Consider the following 24,590-nt stretch of genomic DNA (forward strand, 5'->3'; position numbering starts at 1 on the left):
AGATTATTTTGTTTAAAATGTTTATATTGACTATTTTTCAGTTTCTGGAAGGCATGTATCTGAGCTTGACAATCCTCAGAAGAAATGATGATGGATGGGAGGGAGGAGCAGGCAAGGCAGTGAGGGAAAAGGAAAATTAATAGATATGAAATCAGTGACAGTACTGTTTTTCCCTGCATGGTTTTATTTATATATGTTGTTTCATACCACATCCCAATCTCTTAGGGATGCCTTTAGCATCAACTTCATTAGTTATGAAGGCAGCAATCCATAACCAATTTTCTTTTCATGTCAAGCTTGTTCATGTATAAACCCAACCCTTTTGTTGGAAACATTTGCAATTAATCCCACAAACAAAGAAAATGCAAATCATACAGTCTACCCTAACCAACCCTTCTGACTCAAGGCCCTGACCACCATCTATTATACACTAAAATGAATTGAAATTCCCACTCTGAGCCTAACCTAATTTTCTAGTGATAATAGGCATGGATTCCCAGAAGCACTCTCTGCATCTTGATAGTAACATCCTAATTTCCTTTCTTGGTAAATGTTTTAAATAAGATTTTAGCACCAAAGGAAATTAACCTTTAAATTAATTGTAATTATAAAATGCCATCGCTGATTTTGTCTTCAGCCCAATTACTTGCTATTATTTAAACAAACCACACCTCCTCTGAGCTTTAAGTAAGTTTCTCTCTCTGTACTATGGTGCCAGTGAATCATAATCAAGGCTGTGTGTTATGCCTGTGTAGGCCCCATAAATGCCTGGACAGAATAGTTCAATTTACACATCAAATATCAATAGTTCTTGTTTTTATGTCTCCTATTTATAAACTCCTTTTCTAGCAGTTAAGTCTAACAGCTCTACTTCCCAAATGTTTCCAGTGTGTGCTTTAGAACTACTGACCAAATCTTGTGGGATTTAGAGATTCTACATCTCATTGCTGAGAGAATGAGATGCTAAAAGCCAGCCTTCTGTTTCTATTAGAGGCCACTTCCAAGACAGAACACAATTGGAAGTAATGAAGTAGGAACCAGCTACTGTTATTTTCAAATGGCTGATTCTATATACATTTCCCAGTAAGCTTCCTAAATGCTCATTGTTTCTGGTGGCAGTGTGGTTTCCCAAGCCAGCTCTTTTTAGGATGACATGTGTCAGACAGTGCTGTGGGATTTCAGGAGCTTCATTCTGTGTGCATCTGCATCAGCATCTTGACAGCTGAAGAAACCCTATTTTCTCCTCTTTGCTTTATTTAGTTTACATAGCAGGCACAGCACTGAATGAAACAAGTAAACTAAACAAACAACCAAGTCAGCCACTACGGTAGATTTAGCAGTGTGGGTAAATCAAAGCAAACTGATGAATTTCAAGCTTACCTTTAGCTACCTCACTTTAGTCTGCTCCTAGATGCCTTATCTATAAATGATGCGTGGAATAGGTGGGAGAACAAGAAGGATATGTGTGTAAAGGTGTATCTGTGTTTGAAATATTGGATGTTATTTCCTTTGTGTTTGTTTTTCCTGTGTTTCCTTAATGTCTCAGAGGGCCACATATCAGGCAAAAATATTGCAAGAGTCAGTGTCCTCATAATATTTTAGGTCTTTGGTGATGGACCGCACTTGCATTAGTATATTTGAGAGACGGAGGGAAAGACAAAGGGGCAGAACTGTGGTTCAGCATTTGGTATGTGTTTCTGTATCTCTGTGTTTGCTCTGTCCTTACACAGCTTCCAAAGCAGAAATAAAGATGCAGGTATTAATCATCATTAATGCCACTTAGCAGAGTGTGGAAGGTATTTTGCACAGAAATAAAGTAATACCTGAGAACACTCTGCACTTCAATACTGCCTTTCATCAACAGAGCTCAAAGATATCAAGCAGGTCCCACACTATACCTGTGAAGCATGCAAGTATCATATCTTAATTTTGAAGATGGGAAACAGGGTCATAAAGAGGTTAAATGACTTGTCCAATGTCTCAAACAAATGCATTGCAGGGCCAAAAGTAAAACACTGGGGCCTTGACTCCTCATTCCTATATGTTCATCAGAGGACATATGTGTTAAAACTGACCAAAAACTAAAAAGTCGTCTTCTACGAAATCACGTCATGCGTCCTAACTGAGCGAGGTGAGATATCCCAGAGGGTGTTGTTTGACTTCACAAATATCACTGATTACCTGCTTTTTTTTTTAACTTGTAGTTTCATATTTGGCATGGAAAGGAGTAAAGTAATTAAAAAAATTAGAACTTACATCTAAGTCAGCTATCCCCAAAATCCTGGTTTGAAGAGACACTCAATACAGAGATCTTTATTTAAATCAGCCGTTCACGTTGAAACAACACGAAGAGAAACAAGGCAGTGAGGTAAGTGGAAAGACACTTCTGCTCATGTTAGCCCAGGTGGGTAATATTTACCTGCTGCCTCCCCTTGAAGCTGCCCTCTCATTCCCCTGGTATACTTAAGGTACACTGATGCCATCTTCATAGACACACAGGAAGAAATCTCTAGAGAAATTCCACCAGGACTTTAACAACTTTCACCCCTCCATCAAACTGACTCTGGAATACTCCTGCCAGAAAATTCATTTCTTAGGCAGCCCTGTGAAAGTTTGCAATGATCAGATCACCACCGCATTTTGTCTGAAACAAACCAACTTCTATAGGTACCTCCACACAGGACCTCTTATCCTAAGCACACCACAATCTATTGTCTACAGCCAAGTTCTACATTACAACTGATCCCACTGACCGGGATGCACACTGTAAGGATCTGAAACAGGGATTCCTACAATTACAATACAATCCTAAAGCTGTAACCACTCAAATTAACAGAGTCAAACTCAAACCAAGTTTTGACCTACTACAACACAAACTCCAAGACAAGGATAACAGAATCCCTTTGGTTGTCATCTGCAGCCCCTAGCTTGAACACCTCAGGCACATCATTCATGACCTCCAGCCCTCCTGGAAAATGACTACAATCTCAAGGGTGCTATGGGGGGCACATCTGTTGGGGTGTGTGAAACGGGCCCTATTCGATTTGGATTCCGGTTTGGCCTGAATCAGGGACAGTGATTCAATCTGTTGATTCGGATCACTGTCCCCGATTCGATTCAGCCAGCCCTGAATCTGACCATTCGATGCTGATTTGGCGAATCAGCAATTCAGACACAGACACAGCTTTAAAAGTTTTTTCTACATACCTTGAGGTAGCAGTGCGGCTTGTGATTGCTGTGGTGCTGGGGCAGATGGAGCGTCCCACAGCAGCGCAGGGGGCTCTGCAGTGTGCTCGGCAGTGAACCCAGAAGTGGACTTGAAGTACTTAGGCTCCACTTCCGGGTCTGCCAGGGAGCGTGCTGGGGGGCCTCCCTGCACCCCCCAGCCCGGTGATCAGCCGTGGGGGGACTCTCCCACAGATCCAGGAGGCACCAAGCCGGGGGGATTTGGGGAGGCCCCCTCACCAGCATGCTTCCTGGTGGATCCGGAAGCGCTTCTGGTCTATTTCTGAGTCTGCTGCCGAGCGTGCTGGGAAGCCCTGGGATGCTGCATCTGCCCCAGCACCACAGCATTCAGAGTCCCTGCTACCTAGAGGTGTATATATAAAAATTATTAAAGCTGTATCTACGTCTGAATCACTGAGTCTGTCCAAATCTCTCTGAAGTGATTTGGAGAGATTAAAGAGTCCTCTGACTCAGTTCAGATTTGGAGATTTGGCCACCTAATCGGGCCGAATCTCTGCCAAATTGCATTAAGGACTGATGCTTCACACAGCCCTAACACCTGTCTTGTTTTACAGGCAACCTCCCAACCTCAACTGTTGTGTCTTCAGCAAACTACCTATTTATTCTCACCAAGGCAACAGAGCTTGCTCCAGACTCAGATGCCAGCTGTGTCCCTCACCAACACAAACTGCGTCATCATTGACAAAATAACATGGATTATAACATCTGTGGTTCATTTACCTGCACCTCTTCCAATGTCATATACATCATTACCTGCTTACAGTGCCCCTTAGCTGTGCCATGGGGCAGACAGTGTGACCCCTATGTGTAAGAATGCATGAACACAGACCTGACATCAATACCAAAAAGGCAGATAAGCCTGTGGCAGAACTCCCTAATACCCTGGACTTTCCATCACTGCTCTCAGGGTTGTTCTTCTTAGAATAGTAATGCTTTAAAATGAACTTGAACAGGAAATTGTGGAACAAGAAATCATCTACAGACTGGATTGTGTTAAGTATGGTCTAAACCAAGACTACAGATTCTTATCCCATTACCTAGATAGTTTTTATAAACCCTGTGTCCCTCAATGGGTTAACTGCTTTTTTTCCCTCTCTTACCCACCTTGCCTCTCCCAGCTGTGTCCCTTCTCCACCTCCCATCCCCCCTTCCTTACTCTTTGTATTATAATCACTGCTTTCTATTTAGCAGCTCTGCTTCCTGCAGTCCCTTCACTAGAAGTAAGCCCTGTGCTTACATGCTATACACCTCTAATTTAGTAGTCTGTGAAGGCACTGATCTATCCTGCCTTTAGTCCTAGCTGTAGCTAGTCTTGGACACTGATGGCTGGGGATACACTGAATGGATAGATTTCTTTAGCCCCTTCCTTAGTTAGTGCGATCCACCTTCTGGGCTAAGCTGAGCGATTCCAGACCCTCTTCCACCAACAGTCTGTTGAAGGGGATGGTGGTAGTTGGGTGTATTTTCAGTTCAATAACCAGATTCCTTTAATTTTATGTAGTCAAAGAATGTTGTTTTATTGATGATTCCCAGAGCTTTTTACTAAATATCTAAATATTTCATAAACATTTTCAAAAATATGTTGAATTTTCTTTACATAACATGGGATGGCTTATTGCAGGCAGCCAAATTACTAAGTGAGCAAAAGCACATTAAATGAACATTTCAAAGGTATTAAAAATAATGTTCAATCTTTTAAAAATGCAGACTTTATAAGATTTCAGAGAACAAATGGGAAACTCTGATAAGTTTACAGCTGTTGAATGCCTCCAAGTAATGATAGTTGTCGACATTTTCATGGCTTATTTTTAATTGCTTCAGCTAATAATGCTAATGAGGTGAGAATGAAAATTACTTAGTCATACCAACAGCAATAGGGAAAATGATGGAGTGGGGTAGGGAAAAGCCCTGCTGGGGAAACCATGCTTCCTCCCACCCCTTTCCAGATCCAGACCTGTGTGGAAATCTCTCAGAAGGATTGAGCTATTGTTTCTCACCCCTGCTCAACCACATGTATTGGGAAGCAAAGCAGGCCTGCAGGAACAGGGGGACTTGTCCAGCAACAAGACTACCAGAAGAAAGGCAGAGGTTTGTCCTTCTCCTCGGAAACAAGAGCTGTGGATCAGTCTATGGTAGGCCTCTGTTCTGAGTGGAACACTATTTGGGATCTATGATTAAAGGGAAACAGCTTCTCCTTCAAGCGCCCAGAGCATGGTTAATGAAAAGTCATTCTTTCTTTTGTAAAATGGAGCAAGGTAATTTGATCTGAGTACCTGCTGGCTTCATATTGAGATCTGGTGATTAAACTCAATGATTAATTGACTCAGTTGCAAATGTGACTGTGAGCTGATCATTGTATTGTTTCATTCTTAATTTGTCTAGTAACACTGCTGCAGGTTAGCATCTGAGATATCTTTATTCTATGCTTGCAGGTTTATTCTTTTCATAAAATCAATAAGGAGTATGCAGAGGTGGTTTTTCTTTCATCTTGCAAAATGGGCCAATTACTGCAAGCACAAAGGTAATTTGGCTGAGGTATCTGAAAGCCATTTGGCTATGTATCTAAATCTGTACCTCAGTCCTTTGCACGGAGTTTGGCAAGTGCATAGCCCTGGGATGCCAGTGATGCCAGCAGGGCACTTACTAAAGTTAGAACTCGGGGCATCCTCATTCTCTACTGACTGGCTGTCTGTTCAGGCAGCCTTCCCACTGCCAACCTTGTTCCTCCTGCCTTGCATGTTCTTCCCAGAAATCCCACTATCACCAGTGTTACCCTTTCTTTTCCTTATTTTACCCATGCTCTCTTGCTTGCCTGCTATTCCTGTAAGCACAATTCCTGTTCCTGTAACACATAAATAAATGAAAATGAAATGGAATTAACAAGACAGGTACCTACCACACCTGCCTGTAGAAGTAAAGTACTTCTCCTTTTTGATGCTCCCCTCTAGTTCCATGCATTTGCCCTATACCCTTGTTACCTGATTTTCTTTACCTAATGAGGGAATTACATTTGCATAGTAGTGATGCTCCCCCAACTGGTTGGGCTGGCTCTTTGGCCAGAAATCAGAGTTGCTGTGCTACAAAGCTGCAACACCCACACAGAGGGGTTGGTCACTAACAACAATGAACTAGCAAAGTTGTAAAAGCACCAACATAGACAAAAGAACCACAAGAAGCGCTACCAAGAACCATGAAGACATCATGGTTGCTCTCACAATAGTGAGCAGAAAATAGTGTAATGTTTGCTATGGAATATTTAAGAAGGGAATAGTGTTTTACAGACCACAGGAAAAATCATTTCACATGTCCCATTAATTCTGCACTTGTTTAGTGGTCAAATCTTAATAACCTTGTTCAGATTTTACTTAGATTTAGTCCAACAGCATTACAGAAAATAGACAATGCTCCTAACCTCTTAGAAGAGATGGCAGAATTATTTTAAGTAAGATTCCATTTTGGTGTATTCCATTTCCCCTACTCAGAGACATGGTGGCAGAACAATTCAAGGGTTTGTGACTCCATAAGCATGAGTTCAAGCCCTCAGTCAGCTGAACTATAAGTGGGAACCTGATCATCTGGGGTTAAAAGGAGGAAGACATGATGTTACCCATACCATTATTTTGGATGCTATTGGATAGGAAATTGGCATACTTTAGCTATGGATTACTAGGTCAGGATGACCTTTAATCTTGACCTATCTCCTTTTATCTAAATGGACTGGAGGACTATTCATCTAACTGGACTGCAGGATTAAGACCTTATTTCATGAAGTGACGCTCTGCCCATGACATAGTCCAGCTCAAACATACTCCTAACCATTTTTCCATTACTTCTTCCTCATCTGTACAGAAACACAAACACGGCTGAAATGAGCCTAGTTTGAAGTACTTTGGACTATGAGGTTCACTCCCCATGCTAGATCTCTTTTATGGTTCCTAGCCATACTGCATAGACAATAGATAATAGAGCTTCAGCTATTTCTACACGGTAAAATATATATACAAAGGAACCCTCACTAGCTTTATCAATATTCTCTATCATAGGAAAATCTGCTACATGCCTGCTGCAAAACCCTGCCTCTGGGATTAATATGCATCTTTTCAAAGTTACATGCATTTGTCAGCCTGGACATAGGACACTTTGCACCAGTGTAACTTGCTTTTACATTAGTATAAGCAAGGAGGAGCAGGGGTGACTCCAGGGGGGTGGTGTAGGGCTGCAGTTGCACCCTTGTTTTGATTCTTGCTCCACCCAAACTTTCTTGAGAGGGGCAGCACATTTCTAATCAGCTAGTGCTGAAAGAGTCAATCAACTTCTATCATCTCCCTAATTCCTGTTAAACTCTCTCCACTCCACAGGTATTAATGACCCTTTCTCCTTTTTAAATGATCTTGATGTTTCACTATCCAAACTATCCATTCTTCTGTAATTTTGCCATCTGTTAGCCATTTCTAGTAATCTCTCTATTTTATTTTACAGCTCTGCAGACTCTTTTTAGTTCTAGCTAAAAATCTTAACTCAGATTTTGTAATATTAGCTCAGGTTAATGTCTAACAGGGTGTGTCTATATGAAACATACATTGCAGTAGCAATGAGCTATGGCGACGTAGCATCGGTGGGCACAAACCATGACGCCAAAGCTATGTCACTGTAGCGATGAGTGATCTCATTATACTGTGTTGTTATGACAACACATAGCTGCTAAAAGTAACTGTGTGCTGCCAGGATGGTGCAGTAATTGCTGTTCCTAAACCCAGTACTAAATGATGGCACAGTAACAACTATGCCGTGGGGGGCACATGTAGATGCACCCAATGTAAAGTATTGGTGACACTGTCAAGACACTCAAGAAGACTAGATTTTATTTTAATGAATCTGAATAAGAGAAATACACTTAACTAGAAGGACTACAGGACTGATGATACATTATCCAGTGACTTATTTTTTGTCTAGTTTGCTGTGGGTTTTTTTTTGCAAATTAGCGCACATTATAATAGTTATACTGTTTTGCTTTAATCTTAAACTCATTAACAAAGTGCTAGCCCCTTACCATATTAGTAAAGCTTCTCGTTTCATGTTAACTGGAAAAAATATGTGTAGTGTTATATATAATGATGCACCACACTACCTGCACCCCTCTTTTCCAATCAAGCTTCACCATAAAGAGGAGACATAGGATGTGTAGGTCTATAGGAGTGTGACTTATTTGATCCCACCAGTATAAATTATGATGGTGCTATGGGCCTTCCATCTTGGAGCAGACATTTGCTCAGTGCAAACAGGATGCTGCCAGTAATGAGTGGTGATGAAGTTACTGTTGTAACTACCCAGGAAGAGTTGGTTCTCTGTCTACTCTGGAGACTGGTATAGTGTATTTTGTTTTTCAGAACTGATATATCTTTCACCACTTATGTTAAGATGCTTTGAGCCTTTGTGGTTATTTCCATGTGAGTCTCAAACTGCACTGAAACTGTATAGTGGCCTTTTTTTAATGTAAAGATTTACTCTCTGGCTGCAGGGTAGGACCCAGAGAGTTCTCATGAATGGATCTGTGTTGTCCTGGTGCGAAGTGGCCGGTGGCATCCCTCAGGGGTCCGTGCTTGGACCGGTGCTTTTCAACATCTTTATCAATGATTTGGATGGGGGAGTGAAAAGCTCGCCGGCCAAGTTCATGGATGACACCGAGTTATGGGGCAGTCTGGTCATGTCAGAAGATAGGTTGCAAATATAGGCAGACTGGCTCGAGAGTTGGGCAGACGGGAACCAGATGAAGTTTAACACTTCCAAGTGTAAGGTGCTCCATCTGGGGCAAACAACCCTCAACATACATACAGGCTTGGTGGTGACAGCTTGACTCAGGCCACAGCTGAAAGGGACCTAGGGGTAATGGTTGACCATCACATGAATATGAGCTATCAGCGTGAGGCGGTGGCTGGCAGGACAAATAACATGCTGACAAGAATCAACTGATGCATCTCGTGTAAAACTAAGGAAGTGATACTCCTGCTGTACTCAGCACTGGTGAGACTGCAGTTGGAGTACTGCATCCAGTTCTGGGTGCTGCACTTCAATGAGGATGTGGAAAAGCTTGAGAGGGTCTAGAGAAAGGCAATCCATATAATCAGGGACTTGCAAGGCAAGCCATATGAGGAACGACTGAGGGACCTGGGCCTCTTTAGCCTAAAGAAGAGAATGTTCAAAGGAGACCTGATAGCAGCTTACTGCTATATCAGAAGTGTGCATCCGGAGCTCGGTGAACAACTATTCACTAGGGCACCCCTGGGGAAAATCAGGACCAATGGATACAAACTCCTGGAAGGCCGCTTCAGGCTTACTGAAGGAAAAACTCCTTCACAGTAGGGTGTCCAGACTGTGGAATAAATGCCCTCCAGAGGTGGTGCAATCACCTACCCTGGAGGTTTTCAAGAGGAGACTGGACAGTCACCTCACTGGGATCTCCTAACCCCTGTTGTCTTCCTGCCTAGAGGGAGGGGGGGCAGGGCTGGTCCCTTCCAGCCCCTAACAATCTATGAATCTACGAATGAATCTATGAAAATAGAGAACAACTGATACTACTTGAATCCATAGCATCTATGCAGAGTAAAGTCTACTTACCAGGCTCTTATGGATACAAATAGCACAAACATATATATGGGTATAAAATATAAAGCTGTCACTACTTTTAATTGTACTTGGATAGCAGGAACTAAAAGAGCCGCATGGTCTCATCTCTCTTAAATTAAGCTCCTGTAATGTATTAAAGCCATTTCTTGCCAGAAGTGCTATTATGAGCCCCTCACAGTCACCACAGAAGAGTTATACCCATAGGCTAAGTACAGACAGTAAAAAAACTTTAGGCTGAATCAATTCAGACTTCACAGGTTAGTTTAAACTGTGTAGATTGAACTGATAAGCAAATGAACAGTCATTCACTTTTGATTCCGGAAATGCAGCCACATGCCTGCAGTGGGTCAGGCTAGAAGCCAGGGGGTGTTAGAGCACACCTCCTTCCTTGGCTGGAGGAAACACCTTGGGCCAAGGCTGGCCTGCCCACCCTGCAAGCAAAAGTTTGTGGGGGAGGTGCAAAGCATCCTAAGATGCTGGGGGACTATGAATTAACTTGAATCTGGAGGGGAGAAAATTCAATAAACCAGTTTAACCTAAATCAGTGAAGTCTGATATTAAATCTATCCTGGTTTATCTTAAATCAGTTTTGGCTATTTTGAAAGTGGTTCATGTGAACTGAACTCTGTTTTGTTACAGATTTGAACTGGTTTCCAATCACTTATACTGGTTTATATGCAACTTCTGTCACTAGCCACAGTGATAGCCAATTATTACAACAGTAGTTAATTACAATCTTAAAGCAAGTAAAAAAAAAGAGTTGTGCTTCCAGTTCTAAGTGTTGTCTTAGTTTGGCTTGTTGTTTTAAGGACATGATGTTGAGGGGAAGGAGAACAGTTATAAAAACGTTTTCCAAAATGGAGACTTCTTTATTATTTGCATTTCATAACTCCCTTGGGTTGCTAGAGATTTACCGTGGTCAATTTTAGATCAAAACTGCTAAATGAAAGCTAAGTTCCTGGGTATAGTCTATCAAAATATTTAGGATGAAGTCAGAGAGGAACAGAACAATAAGGTGGTATATAAAAAAGGTTTCACTGCATATGTAAGAAATCCTTAGTACTTACAGCTGTCTTCTTCTTCAGTAATACATTTCACAACATAACAGGCATAGATGAAACCTGCCAGCTGAAACAAAATATGATAGCATTAGATATAAAGCTAATAAAGTGGGATAACAGAGTTGGTTAACAAAACAAAACAAAAAAAAAGCCAGAACAAACAAAGTTTTCCTTGGTCGTATTTGATCAGTAAAATGCAATTTTTGGGACAATACCTATTTTTACTAACAAGTGACTTTCTAGATTTTATGTTACTTTATTAAGAGTGTTCAAGAAATTATTTATTTTCTGCAGAAAATGTCAATGAAAATTTTAAAAAAAATTTTGCAAAAAAAAAAAAAAAATCTGTAAGTATAATCTTTTCTTAAAAGAAACCAAAACCACTGGGGGAAGTGAACATTGGCAACTCAAAATCTAGATGTTTAGTCAAAGTCTAATGTATCTGGATGAAACCCTATTTTTATGACTCCAAAAATCAGGAAGAAGGAAAAGAAATAAAACTTTGCAGTTTTCTCTAGTAAATAGCTCAATGAGCTTGAGAGTTAGCTGAGTACAGGTAGACTGCAGCACAGCAGCCTACTAACATGCTGCTTTGACCACAAGGAGTAGCAACATTAGCAGGAGCAACTCAAAAGTCAGTTTTATGTGAATGTTTGTATCAGTGGCTCATGCTTCAGCTGCATAAATGCATCTCGTTCTTTAGAGCTCCCTCCTAAGAACATGAACAAAATATTATCCTACATGGAAGCAATATCATTTGAAGAATGTTTATGTTTGTACTGAAAGACTAGGGTCATAGCAATTATTATAAAATACTATCCTACTGTGCATTACCCCAGACAGTAATGTCAAAAATAGTAGGTATTCCACATACCCTCCGCCAAATATGACATAAATCCTTTGTTGGCCCTTTTGCCAAGTCCTGCTTGCTGTCACTAGAAAATTAGACTCCAAATGAAAGCAAAAGTGACTGTAATTCTTTTTCAGCATATGATGTTTCTTATAAGCCTGCCCTTGGACTGTGGTGTCCTAAAGAGTTTTTCTTTATGCAGGGTAAACAGACCAGTCCTCTCACAGCATGGCCCTATCAGATTCCTACAAATCTGCGAATTCTGCTAAATACCTTGCCACAAGGACATGAAAAAGGAAAGGAGTAAGGTCTGTGAGGAGAAGGTAGAAAGTCATCTGAATCTGGATTCTTTAATTTCTTCATGCTGAAAAGAAATTTGGTCATGTTTTAAACAGCATTAGTGCAGGATGCTATTACTTTTGCATAGAAGAGATAAAACATACAAGCTAGAACTTAGATCTTTTAGGAGTGGCCCTCCCAATTGTGTAAAGGCTTGGAAATGAATATTTATTTGGCAAAGAGCTCCTTGTCAAGATATATTTTAACTAGCAAATAACTGCAAGGCTAGAAAAGTAAGGAAGGATTTGGGTAAGTCTGAAACACCATACAGTTATATAGTTTGGTTACTGCAAAACTTGATGAGTCAGATACAAATAGATTTTTCTGCATGTCTACAACTCACCATGGATTCTGGATTATTAATATTTGCTTTGAGACCTTTACAGCTCCTAATGCAATATGTATCTGTGAGATACACGAGTATCTATACATCTTCCTAGTGTGTCTCTGAGGTAGTGACTGTACTTTGTTGACTCTTTTGTAGGACATCACTGTCATTCCAGTCAGCTTTGGAATACCAGAATCCATCGCTGTAATGCAGAGGCAGGGGAGGAAACACTTTAAATCTTCTCAGGACAGAAGAAGGCTCTGTTTGGAGATCACTTGCTGCCAATGCAGATGTTGTTAATTGGCTGCTTAAATTCCTACTGGGAGCACAGAAACATCTATGGAGCCTGTGGTTCTGTTCTAAAACAGAGCCAAATAATTATTTCAGTCATTTACTTCAGCTCTGCCCTATAGCCCTGCTGGGGGGTTTTCACACCTGGGGTGAATGGAAATTCACTGTTGGACACAAAGAACCTAGTGCACCAAGAACAGTGGTATTTGGTTAACATCCACATTTCATCTCTGCTTTATTGGATAACTGTTTCCTTTGGCTTCTTGACTTCTTGACAGAGGACTAATTTACTCCACTGACGTACATCCTAAGCAACCCTGTTGACTTACGTGACATTACACTGGGTATAATTCAGCAAAAAATTAGGCCCCAAAAGGTTATTCATAAATGATTCCTTTCTTGAACGTGAACGTTGGCTTAATAGCTGCTCTGTTCTCTTTTTAACATATCATCAGATCCAACTTAGCTTATTAGTTGCATCTCTGGTAGACAATCACGTTAGTAATGACATTCTTACAATACAGTGCAGTATTTTACTTCTTGCTAAAAATGCCATAAGTTCATGTGTAGACAACTAAACTTCTCTTACAGAACACAGAAACATACTGTATAACAAATTGTGCTTACCACTGATCTTTTAATTGTATTCAGTTGCATCCCTTAAATATCTAGGGAATTCCTTTGATATATAAGTAAATCCTACAGCATTTCTTTAGCTGAACTTGCTGATTAAATGAGTGCTGTTAAGCTGGACATTGTTCTGCTCTAAATACAAATGGAACTTTGCTTCCCACAGGATAATAAGGATTCATAAAATAATGCCCCTCAATGTCTAGCCAAATTTTTTCTTTATGTATGTCTACACCCTTTTTTTAATTTCAACATTATGATGTTTATTTTCTTTTCTTATCTGTTCAGGTTCAGCCCTACATATTCAAGTTTTGTTTTCAAATCTGCTTTCAACAATAAAGGGCACACAGAAAGCTGAACCATAAAGCATTTGTATAGGATGTATGTTGACATAAATACATATGTATATATTCATTAGTAAAACTTTTCAAATACCAGGCAGAGATGGATTGTACTAAGTAAGCAGCTTTTAGTAACCATAATTGTTTTCAAATGGTTATTTGAAGTGTCTCTAAAAAAGTAAAGAATTCCTAGTGCAATGTGTCTGAATTTGTTGAATAGTGAATAAACTGACTGCCATTAACATTATAAGCTACTTGCCCACTCTCTATATTGGAAGACTGCATATTGTTGAAACATTAAATCAAGTTCATAATGCTGAATGGCCTGAGCCCAGGATATGTGAAAGGCTGCCTAAAGCTCTACAGTTAAAACTGTGGTTGCTACCTCCATGTTTCTGGAATAAACAGTTAGTGACATACCTGTACCTAACACAAGTATATTCCTATGTATGCACTAATGTATATGCATATGCGTGCCAAATGGCACATTTAGCAGATAAGGTTCTTTGGGTAAAACCCGTATCTTTTATTAGACCAGCTCAAATACAGCAGTTGGACAAATTCTTTTTTGCAAGCTTTTGGGTATAAACACCCTTCACCAAACACCTGTCATACAAACACCCTTCAGCTGCCTATGTCCTTAGACCAACACAGCTACTACCTTAGATGGCATATTGATGAATTCCAAAACAAAACACTGCACTATGCATACTTATCCCTGTGGAGTGATGAGAGAACAAACAAATAACAGATGTTAACCACACTGCTTAATGTACTACTGGAAAGTGCTCAGATAATATCATATCAGTATAAGACAGAACAGATCATATATACAGGCAGTATAGGATCATATATAGACGATCTCCTTTTGGATTCATTGTCTGTTGAGAAAATAAGAAAGGATGGACTGTGTTCTGAAGAATGAGGAAGAGAAGGACCTCACTATGTTTTAGATCAGTGGTGGCCAACCTGTATCAGGAAAGCCCACAAGTGGCATCGGCAGCTTCTGTGTGTGGCATGTGGCAAATTAGGGAGGGGGCAGTCAGTACAGTGGCAGATAGATAGTGCAGGGAGCAGTAAGCAAAACAGGAGGCTAAGTAGGGAAAAAGAAAGTAGAGCAGCAGATCAGGCATGGTAAGTGGATCAAAGTGGCCATCATGGAGGTGAAGGGCTTAATTTGCAACATGCCTGCCAAAAAAATTGTCCCCCATTGTTTTAAAGAGTGAATTTTAGATCAGAAAGGTTACCATAGGGAGTTGGTTTGCTTTGAGTGCATTCTTATAACCATAGAGTTTAGAAGACATGGGCCCTGAACAAAAGTTTAGATCCCCAGTTCCTCTGAAGTGAGCTGTTTGTATCTGTCCTATCCTCATGGAAATGCTGTGATTTAAACCTGTATAGGAGAAGGACTGAAAACCTCTATGGCTAGTAGGGACAGACATTCAAAAAGCCTGAGCCTGAATTGATTCAATCTTTGTAGGGTAGTCTAACTTGGCTAGGCTAAACTGGTTTGTAATTGTACAGACATTGCCTCTGGACTGAAGAAGTGCAGGCACATCCCTGCAGTGGCTCAGGCTAGAAGCCGGGAGGTGCTAGAGCAGCCCTCCCTTCCCTTCTAGAATGCTGAGCAGGGGGAGGGGTGACATGGCCAGGCCCTGGCAGGACACTCTGATTAGGGAGTGATGTAAACCCCCACCCTGGCCTGCATCATCCCGGGCTTTTTGCCACTCACTGCTCAAGGGGAGGGAGTGTTGCCAGCCCCCAGGCCCTAGCTAGCACTCTGAGGCAAAGTGGGGTGTGGACTGCATGCATTTGTTGATAATACTGAGCTTTTCATTCTCCCTCTCCCTGCTTCTTCATACTTTCTGGAAATCTGATGGGTGAGGGAGCCAGCAGGGGGCTGATAACACAGCATTTATCAGCCCATCAACAAAACAAAAGCTTCTCTCATTAGTTCAAGCTCTTCTTAACCAGCTTTTTTCAAGGAAGGAATGGAGGGACATTACCAGCTGAACTGTCGATTAGCTCAAAAAAACTCTAAGCGGACATTGTTCTGTCTGCTTGTCCCAGTGAAATTGGACACACACACACACACCTCTCAGCATTAGCTAGCATACCACAGATCTAGGGTCCATGGGGCTGGGATCTGTGCAGTGAGAAATGGGAGGGTGGGAGGGGGAGGGTCCCTGCTTAAGCAGAAAGCAGTGAGTTGGGGGTGGAGGGCAGGGGGAAGCCGGGCAGATCCCACTGTCCCTACAGTCTTTGCCAGAGGTCTGGCTAGGGAGCAGATGGGTGGGACCAGCCCTGTTTTCTGGAGCAGACAGCTCAGCCCAGGGCTGCAAAGCATTTGGGATGCTGGGGGACTCTGGTTTAAACCAGGAAGGAGTCTGGGACAGACAGTACATAAACAGGCTTGACCCAAATCAGTTACACCTGATACTACATTTAACCAGGTTTATCTTAAACCAGTTTCAGCCATTTTGAAACTGGTTTATGTGCACTGAACTTATGTTCTGTTACAGGTTTAAACCAGTTTCTAATTACTTAAACCAGTTTATGTCTGTCCCTAGCCTTTAGGAGAAGGACTGATAAAAATCACCTCATTCAGAAATTTATGATTCCTGAATGCATGCTTTTATCTTGCATGCTATTAAGGGTGTAATTTTCTGAAGCCTGAATGATCTCCAGATCAACTCTTTACTACTCTCTTAAAGACTTACATATAGGCTCTATGTAAAGATTGCTTTTTCTGAAAGCTACTGTTATTTCTCCTCCCCAACTTGCTAGTCCTATAACAACGGTAGGCTGTAACTGAAAGACATTTTACACATTATAAAGTAGATTTTATATAGGGTGTTCTGAAACAATTTTGTAGAATAGCTACTTCCCTTGCCCAAACAACTTAAGAAACCCAGAGCCCATTACTATACCCCAAGTGATACCAATATTTAAAAAAAATATTTATGATTGACTTAATTCTTCTATTATGGCTATATAAAGTACAGAAACATCTATTTATGAAAAGCTGACAGATTATTTATCACAGTATTGTACAGTTAAGGTGTTACTAAGGCTAAATTTGACCCTGAGCTTGATTTGAGTGCACATCTGGAGTTGCCAAGGTTGTCAGGCTCTGTGATCACAGTAAATCAATATTGATCAAAATGCTTTCTAGTTACTTTTTTCCCACCCTTTTTATGGAGACAAAATGTTTTCATATGCCACAAATAGCATCAGGTTTGGGAAAAGGCTTTTTATATGAAAACCTATCATTCCAGTTCAAAATGTTTTTCTCTTTTTCTTTTTGCGGCAATATCTAGATTGATAATCATAAGGGATTGTCTTTATTAAGCCAGACAGCCATGTCAAAGAATGACAAAAAAAAAGAAAACAAAATTAGAAGGGGGTGAGGACTGAGTAGGGGATGTGACAAATAGGAGGTTGTTAATATGAAGATGAATGACTTAAAGATTCTGGAAGTAGTACAAGGTCCTGCCCTTACTTAATGTTAATAATTCTTAGTTCTTTCTATAACTACTCCTTGTATAATAGCCCTTTCTTCTAACAAAATGCATTGTGTCTTCAGGCTGAAAAGTACAGCAGAACCTATTATGACCATTAATGCTTACGCCTGTATAATTTTTCATGCCAACCCTAGATTTTGCGGCACATGGAATTTTTAGAAGATTGCTCAGTGGTTAAAATTTTCAGTCACTTGCAGTTTGGCTCTGTATCTGCTACTGAATTTGCTGGAATCTGTATGTTTAGATCCCATACCATTGCATTTCTATAGGTCCAAGTGTCTTTAAACTAGAATTTTTTCAGGTTTAATATATGCACATAATAATATGATCTAATTAAGATCAGAAATGGTGAACTGCCATCTAGAAAACTTGCAGTATATTGATCTCTCAGGAAAATCATACTCATTACCTACCAGAACAAAAGAGCCAGAGACCTTTCTATCAATATTTTTAGAATTAGTTTAGTGTCTCAGGGGTTCTAAAGCTGCCCTCTGTAATAACCCTTCCAAATATGATTTGGTTGCCTGTAGCATTGTGACATTAGAAAGAGCAGACCACCGCTAGAGTTTAATACGAAACTGAAGATATACGATAAAGTATCTGTTCTCTGGAGATGCAGCTTTATTTACATTTAGACTTACCATTGTAACCTGATTCTCTGTGAATTCTAATCTGCTTGCAAGTTAAACTGCTCTCCAATGAAACAGCAGTCAGGAGTATTTGAAAAATATGAACTTATCAAAATCTTTTTGAAGGCACTTTGTATGGACTCTGGATTGTCTAGGTAGAGATTTGACCAGTACTACACTGTATAAAAAGGTTATTTAGGTGGTATGGTAAGGTCTCTGTCCTGAGTGATAGAATAACCAGGCTTTTAAAAGCTGGTTTTACTACTGCAGCCATATTTTATTCCACGCGTTATGCATCTAACCATCTAATCACTTGAGTCTGATTCTAACCTACCCTGCTCAAATCTTGAAGATCCATTAATGCCCCATTTGACCCTTAAAACGGAGTGTGTCTACACGTGCATTTAAGCGCGCTTTAATTTAACATGCATTTACATAATGTGCATTAAGGGAGTTTTGACAGGTGTCTACCGGCATTTATATATATACATTTGTCTGCTCCAGTGTGCTGGGTTTCTGGCACATCGGAGCAGAATCAATTAATCAATTAATTGAGTCTGCTCCTCATGTGAGCTGATGTGCCTGAGGCTAAACACACCTAAATTTAATACCTCCTTTTGCAGGTGTCAGATTTAGGCTCAATTAGCCTACATTTGCCATTTTTAAGGCACATTAAGGACATGCACATGTAGACGTGAGCCCTTAATGCACCTTAAATTAGGCTAATGCGCATTACATGCACCTGTGTAGACAAACCCATTGAGTCACAAAAATCAGCAAGGTGGAGGAGGACCTACCACCTTTCACATTAACTATTTCTCAGGGAACCAAGCAGACTGGAAGAGAACTGCAGATAAGCACCTAAACTCAATTATTTATTTAATAGGTATGCAACAGGTTTACTTGCACATCTAATAGGTGGAATAGGCCCTAAGTTGCTACCTTCCAAGCATGTAACTTGAAAAAGCTTTTTCTTCTTCTCCTTTTTTATTTTACCTAACCCCCTCCCCCCGAGATGTTTTCTTCTCTTATGGGTACAACACAATTTAAATGGCAAATCAAGAGAAATAGCAATAAATTGGGAAACACAGGCTATTATCGAAAGTTTTTTTTTATTGTTCAGAAAGTCTTATATTCTTCACATTACTTGTCTAGAAAACGCAGTAACAGGGACTGCCTTTACTAGCTGGAGTAGGATTGGGGTAGTGTTGTAGCTGTGATGGAAATGGCTGAGGCGCAAGGGTTTTGTGTGATATCTTTTACTAGACACCCTGTATTGTTGGGAGAGCTGTTGGACAAATTTTCAAGCATCAAGTGTCCTTCCTCAGGCCTACCTTTATAAGTTGGTTAAATTTTAACTTTCTAGAGAGTTCATCCTTCTGTTAGATTTCAAGACCAGAGGAACACTTTTATTTGAATTGCTGCTTGGCTCTTGAAAATGGATGCGTCTTGTTTAGGGCAACTGTAAGAGCTATGAAAACTTTTTAAAGAGGTGCAATATTCAGCTATTTTGAACTTTCACTGCAAATGCTCCTCTTGATTTAGCTGGACATTTTGTGCAAATTTGAGCTAAACATTTTAGAAAACAACTTTTTTCAGCCCTCGTGGGTTAGGATTTCTAAGTCTGTTTCCATATGAAATCAGGTGCTTTTATATGATTTGACTTGAAGCTGTAGAAAATGCAGACATTCAACCCCCAGACTCAACTCAAAATGTATGGGCTACAGATCACATGAAACAGATATGTTTTACCACTGGTCTTGATGGACAAAAAGCATGAGAATAGCTGACTCCTATTATTGGTCTGCAGGAAGCAACTGGCAATAGTGGGCATTTCTCTTGTTGGCATAGTGGGCATGCCAGCAGTGGGAGGTGGTGAGGCCAGAACATGCTGATCTCTGCCAATTCCAAATTTAAAAGATTAATATATTGGGAAGCTGGAAACAGCTTTTCACCACAGCTGCTTTCAGGAGATCCTGGATGCACTTTAAGATTGAGACCTCATTGAAACAAAGAACTACAAAAATGTCACTTTTTTCTTTCCTTGTATCAAGAAACTAGATCCACTTTACTTTTTCTTATAAAACCTCTGATTGTTTAGGGAAAGTACATGCTTGTAACATGCTTGTATCCTTTAAATTTCCATCCACAATCTGCTGTTATATCAAAGCCTGAGACGAGAATGTCTTCTTGCCCTGACATTTTGCATTCTTCTAAACTCGGTTAGTACAAAACTGTGACTGGGCATGGGATCCAGACTGCAGAGTGACTGCTGTCGGCATGAAAGGGAATTAGCTACTAGCTCTGCATAGATTGGGGTAAATTACCCCATTTACTTTTTAAACAAAGCCAGCTGCTTCAATTTGCACAACAAAAACAAAGCAAAACAAAACCAAAAGCAAAAACACACAAATACAAAGCCCAACTGAAAAACACTCTGCCAAAAAATATTTTAAAATATATATCTTGCTTTCCACTCTTACTAACAGGAATGGAAATAAAGCAAGGGAGGACAAAGTCTCTATGTGGGTTCTGTTCTGAAGGTTTTATAGTACTAAGCATTTAGGCTTTTTTCCCCCCTCTTGTCTTTTGGGAATGCTACAGAATGGTTTAATCATTTGGCTTTGGTATCTGACTGCCTTGGGCACCAGTAGCTTTTCTTATCGTTATGTCTCACTGTGTGTCACCTTTTCCAGACAGCTATAGGATTAGGATAAGAAAAATTGGTTCTTTATGCTGCAGATCTAACAAAGCCACAGACTTCTTGCAGCCCACCAAATGAATGCCTAGCATTTAAAATCAACCTGGATTAGATGAAACAGTTGATTATAAATGCTAGGCACTCATTTAAGAAGCTATGGAAAAATTTGCATATCTAAGGATTGTGCAAGCTTGTATAGGGGGAAATATTTTGATGGTACAAGTGAGCTCTGAAAGCCTCCTGGTAAACAAATATATGCAAGTGTCTCTGCTGAATGAAAACACCTTCATGTTCTGGCATCCATATGGCAAGTGATGCTCAGAGATCTGAATGTGAACAACAGACTCTTAGATCTGTGCTTGCACTGCCCAAAACAGCAGCACTTAGAAGTAAATAAAAATACAAGGTAAGGCAAGGAGTGCTGTGTTGGTTTGTGTGCTCACAAAGATAGTGAAACCAAGGCAGAGGGACAGGGTGCTAAGGAACCTGAAGCAATTTGCTATTCTTTAGTTACATATTGAATTAAATTAGAACACTGCTATCACACAAACACCAATAGCCAGGACATCCCCGACGAGATGAGAGAAGCGTTAAAGCAAATATTGATGCCGTTACACTGAACTTATTTGTTTTCTAGCTGATGAACTACAATGTCTTCTTGGTGGTGATCATGGTATAATAGCCTAATATTGCTCTGATCCAAATGTAGCTGTGATTGGCTTGTCAGGACTGCTCTGACAGTCACCTAGTAGACAGATGTATCCCAGGTGAAATTTACAGCTCAGTAGAAGCTGCTATTCAGCAGACTGAGCAGCCAAGTGCATCATTTCACTTGCACAAAGAAAACCAAACACAGCTGATATTTTCATCCATATTAAAGACCATAGAAGACATTTTAAACTGCACGGGTCAAGTAGGGAGTTAATTTATTCTGCAGTGAAAATCAATTGATTATTGAAATATAGGCCAAATGATTTGTGAAGTAAACAGGAATTGTAGCATAATAATACTGGTTCATATGGGCCAGAAATTAGTACGTGCAGAAGTCTCAGCATTAACACAGGGCAGGGGGCTATCCTGTAGTGTGGCTAAGCCTGTCCACACCTTTAGGGCCACCCAAGTTCCACAGGCAACTGAACTTGTGCCAGCGGTGAAGAAATAGGATTTAAGATAAAGAGCCTACCTGGTACTGTACATAAGGCAGACAGGGAAAGAGAAGGAAGAGGAGTGGAGCCCCAGAAGCTTATGGTGTGTGCATCCCCCAAGCCCCTTGTCTGAGCAGGAGAGTGGAGGGCTGCATCAGCAAACAGACTGAATTAATCAACCTGTGGAGGACTCCATTGCATTCCTTCTCCTGATTACCTGCCTATCTATCCAGAGAAGAGGCAACCATGGTGAGTTGGCCCTTGATGCACAATATAAAATTATTCCAAGAACCAAGGGGCTTCCAGTACGCAGTTAGCAAAGCTCTTCCTCCTGTAGCCAATGTTTAAAATGATGGAAAATCACTCACATTTCATTTTGTCACCTATTTGAGAAACTGGGGCTTTGCCACCTTTGCGATGTATCAGGGTTCAAACAGGAAATGCTATGGCACCAAGGAACCTTTCCTAAAAAGAGACCGCTACCAGTGCATGTGTGGAAAAAAAAATATCATTAACCTTTAAGGATTGTAGAAGAAGAATGGTCCAAAAACCTACAGCCAAAGTACCTCTCCTGACATACACCCCCTGGCATAAGTCAGGGTGATCTTTCTACTGTCTGTTCTGCATGACAGACAATAATTTGGCTGACATGGAGAAGAATGGTTTTCATGGTATATATCCCTACTATGGCCAGCAGTGAAAGAACCTCCCTCCTCCCCTTTCCCTCCCTCCCAAAAACCTAGATGGAAAAAAAAAAATTACTTGAACTGGTATTAGTAACTGAGGGGCAGTTTCTTCAGTTCACTGGAGGAAAGAAGTGTTCATAGCCAGAAGCTAGAGACGCCATATGTAGACCTGCAGCATTATTTTGGCTTTCACTTAGCAGAGGGAGAAACTACTATTACCATATTTCCTCATTCATAACATGTACTCCAGTTTCCATCAGCTAGCTGAATTTTGGAGGAGCAGGGCATGTTCTATACAAGAAAATACAGTAAAACCTGGAAAAGTTCTTCAGAAATAAAGTGTGACCAAAAAGCCTTTAGCTGCAGATTTATGTAACACCTATATTGCTTCAAATATTTTGGGGAAAAGGCAGCTTATAAAGAGAGACGATTCTCGGAAAGGTTGTGTCCTATGCATCATTCAAGGGAGTTAAGTGGACAAGTTCTATCTGACAGTTTATGAGCCTTGTTAATATAATGCAATATCTGGGACTGTGCCAGCCAGGATGATCCAGGGATGGCAAAATTAGACCTCAGCCTGTCGAGAGACATCAGAGACCCATTTAATACTAAATGTTTCAGCTGTGCCAGTCCCTTCTCCTGCTATCCACTAAATCAGTGATATTCAACCTGAAGCTCTTAAGCTGCATGTGGCTCTCAGCAACACTGCATGTAGCTCCTTTGTTGGATTTGAGTGAGAGGCTGTTCATCATGCTGATGTAGCAGCTGCCCTCGAGGGAAAGCATGAGTGACTGGACCACAAGGAAAGCACTAGCCTTTATTTGTGGTGTTAGCAGACTAAAGTAAGTGAGCCCTATACAAGGTCCAGTGGTAAAAGCACAGCACTGACATTTAGACGATTTGCACTCTGTTCCCAGTATTGCCACAGACTTCCTGCATGATCTTTGGCAGCACATACAGGGCCAGACTGTGGTGACTGGCTCCTTCATAAGGGCACAGGAGAAGAGTGTGAAGGAAGCTTCATTGCCTTTGTCTACCAGGACAGCAGAACTGTTTCAGTCCAGCCTTTATGTGGGCACTAAATTATACAGAGATGGCAGAGGAAGGAGTAAAGACCATACATGTGTTTCACTGCACTCTGGCAACAAAACACACACTGCACCCGTACCCTGCTGGCATATGTGCTGTACTATTCCTTTTCCCCCTGAAGAGCCTGCATCTTTTCAATGCACCATGCTCCCAGGAGCTCTTGCTATGGGAATGTAGAACCACACTGTTCCATACTGTAGGCTGCTATATACTGCTACAATTTTATTGCTTATTTCTCTTTACCTCATTTCTACTGTGTGTAAAATGGAGATAATAGCTATCTTGCCAGGCTGTTGTGAGATTTCGTTTATTAGAGAAAGACACAACTGCTTTTAGATTTTTGCTGGAAAGCTCTATAATAATTTCTTCTATCATAATATTACCTTTTTTTGCTTCTAATCAATTACATTTGAGTACTATATGAACAGTAATAGTTTATTAGTGCTTTGTATTATAAAGTAACCCTGTTTTGTGCATTTTTCTATTCCACATGACTCATTTTTTTACTGTTCTCTAACTCTGTTCAGTGCCAACAAAGCTTTTCAATAGATAAAAGTTTAGCACCATTAACTTGAACACCCAACATGGATCTTTGAAGAATGAAGGACAGGGTTATAACCTATTGATGGTTAAGGGGAAAATGTTTCTTACACATTTTGATGCTGTGCATCAAAATTTCAATGCCAAATTTGAAAAGTGTGACCTTATTATGTCTGGTTCTGCTGCCTTGGCAGTCTAAAAGGAAGAGAGAATAATTTGATTGGCGAGACGTAAGAAAATGCAATATGACACCATGCAATGAAGTCCAAGTCACATAGTCATCTTTGAAGACAGATGAGCTGTGCAGCTGCATGATAACATTAACCATTGAGCAAAGCCAAGGCACAGCACAACTCATGGGATTTCCTTTTTGGCTTTTTATGTTTCTATGGAAAGTAGGTGAAAAATCTATTAATATCTTTAAATAAGCCATAGAAAAGTGACAAGAGTATAACAGTTTAGGGAACCATCGATTTTGATGGAATTAAGTCTCGCAGAAAGAGAAAGAAACACAATTGCTCCATTGTTACAGGTCAGCCTTGATCACATTTACAATCCTGGGGATG

General features: G+C 40.5%; 1 protein-coding gene across 1 annotated transcript in view; it reads right to left on the minus strand.

Moving 5' to 3' along the window:
* The window catches only part of NKAIN2 (Sodium/potassium transporting ATPase interacting 2), a 1,199,564-nt gene that overhangs the window by 41,693 nt on the left and 1,133,281 nt on the right, over positions 1-24,590 (minus strand). Inside the window, exon 5 of the mRNA XM_019520021.1 lies at positions 10,938-10,998. Within this exon, the coding sequence (XP_019375566.1) occupies positions 10,938-10,998 (61 nt within the window). The remainder of the gene's footprint in view (positions 1-10,937; positions 10,999-24,590) is intronic.

The sequence above is a fragment of the Gavialis gangeticus genome, unplaced genomic scaffold, assembly GCF_001723915.1.
Source record: "Gavialis gangeticus isolate Ggan-Ray unplaced genomic scaffold, GavGan_comp1, whole genome shotgun sequence".
NCBI lineage: Eukaryota > Metazoa > Chordata > Crocodylia > Gavialidae > Gavialis > Gavialis gangeticus.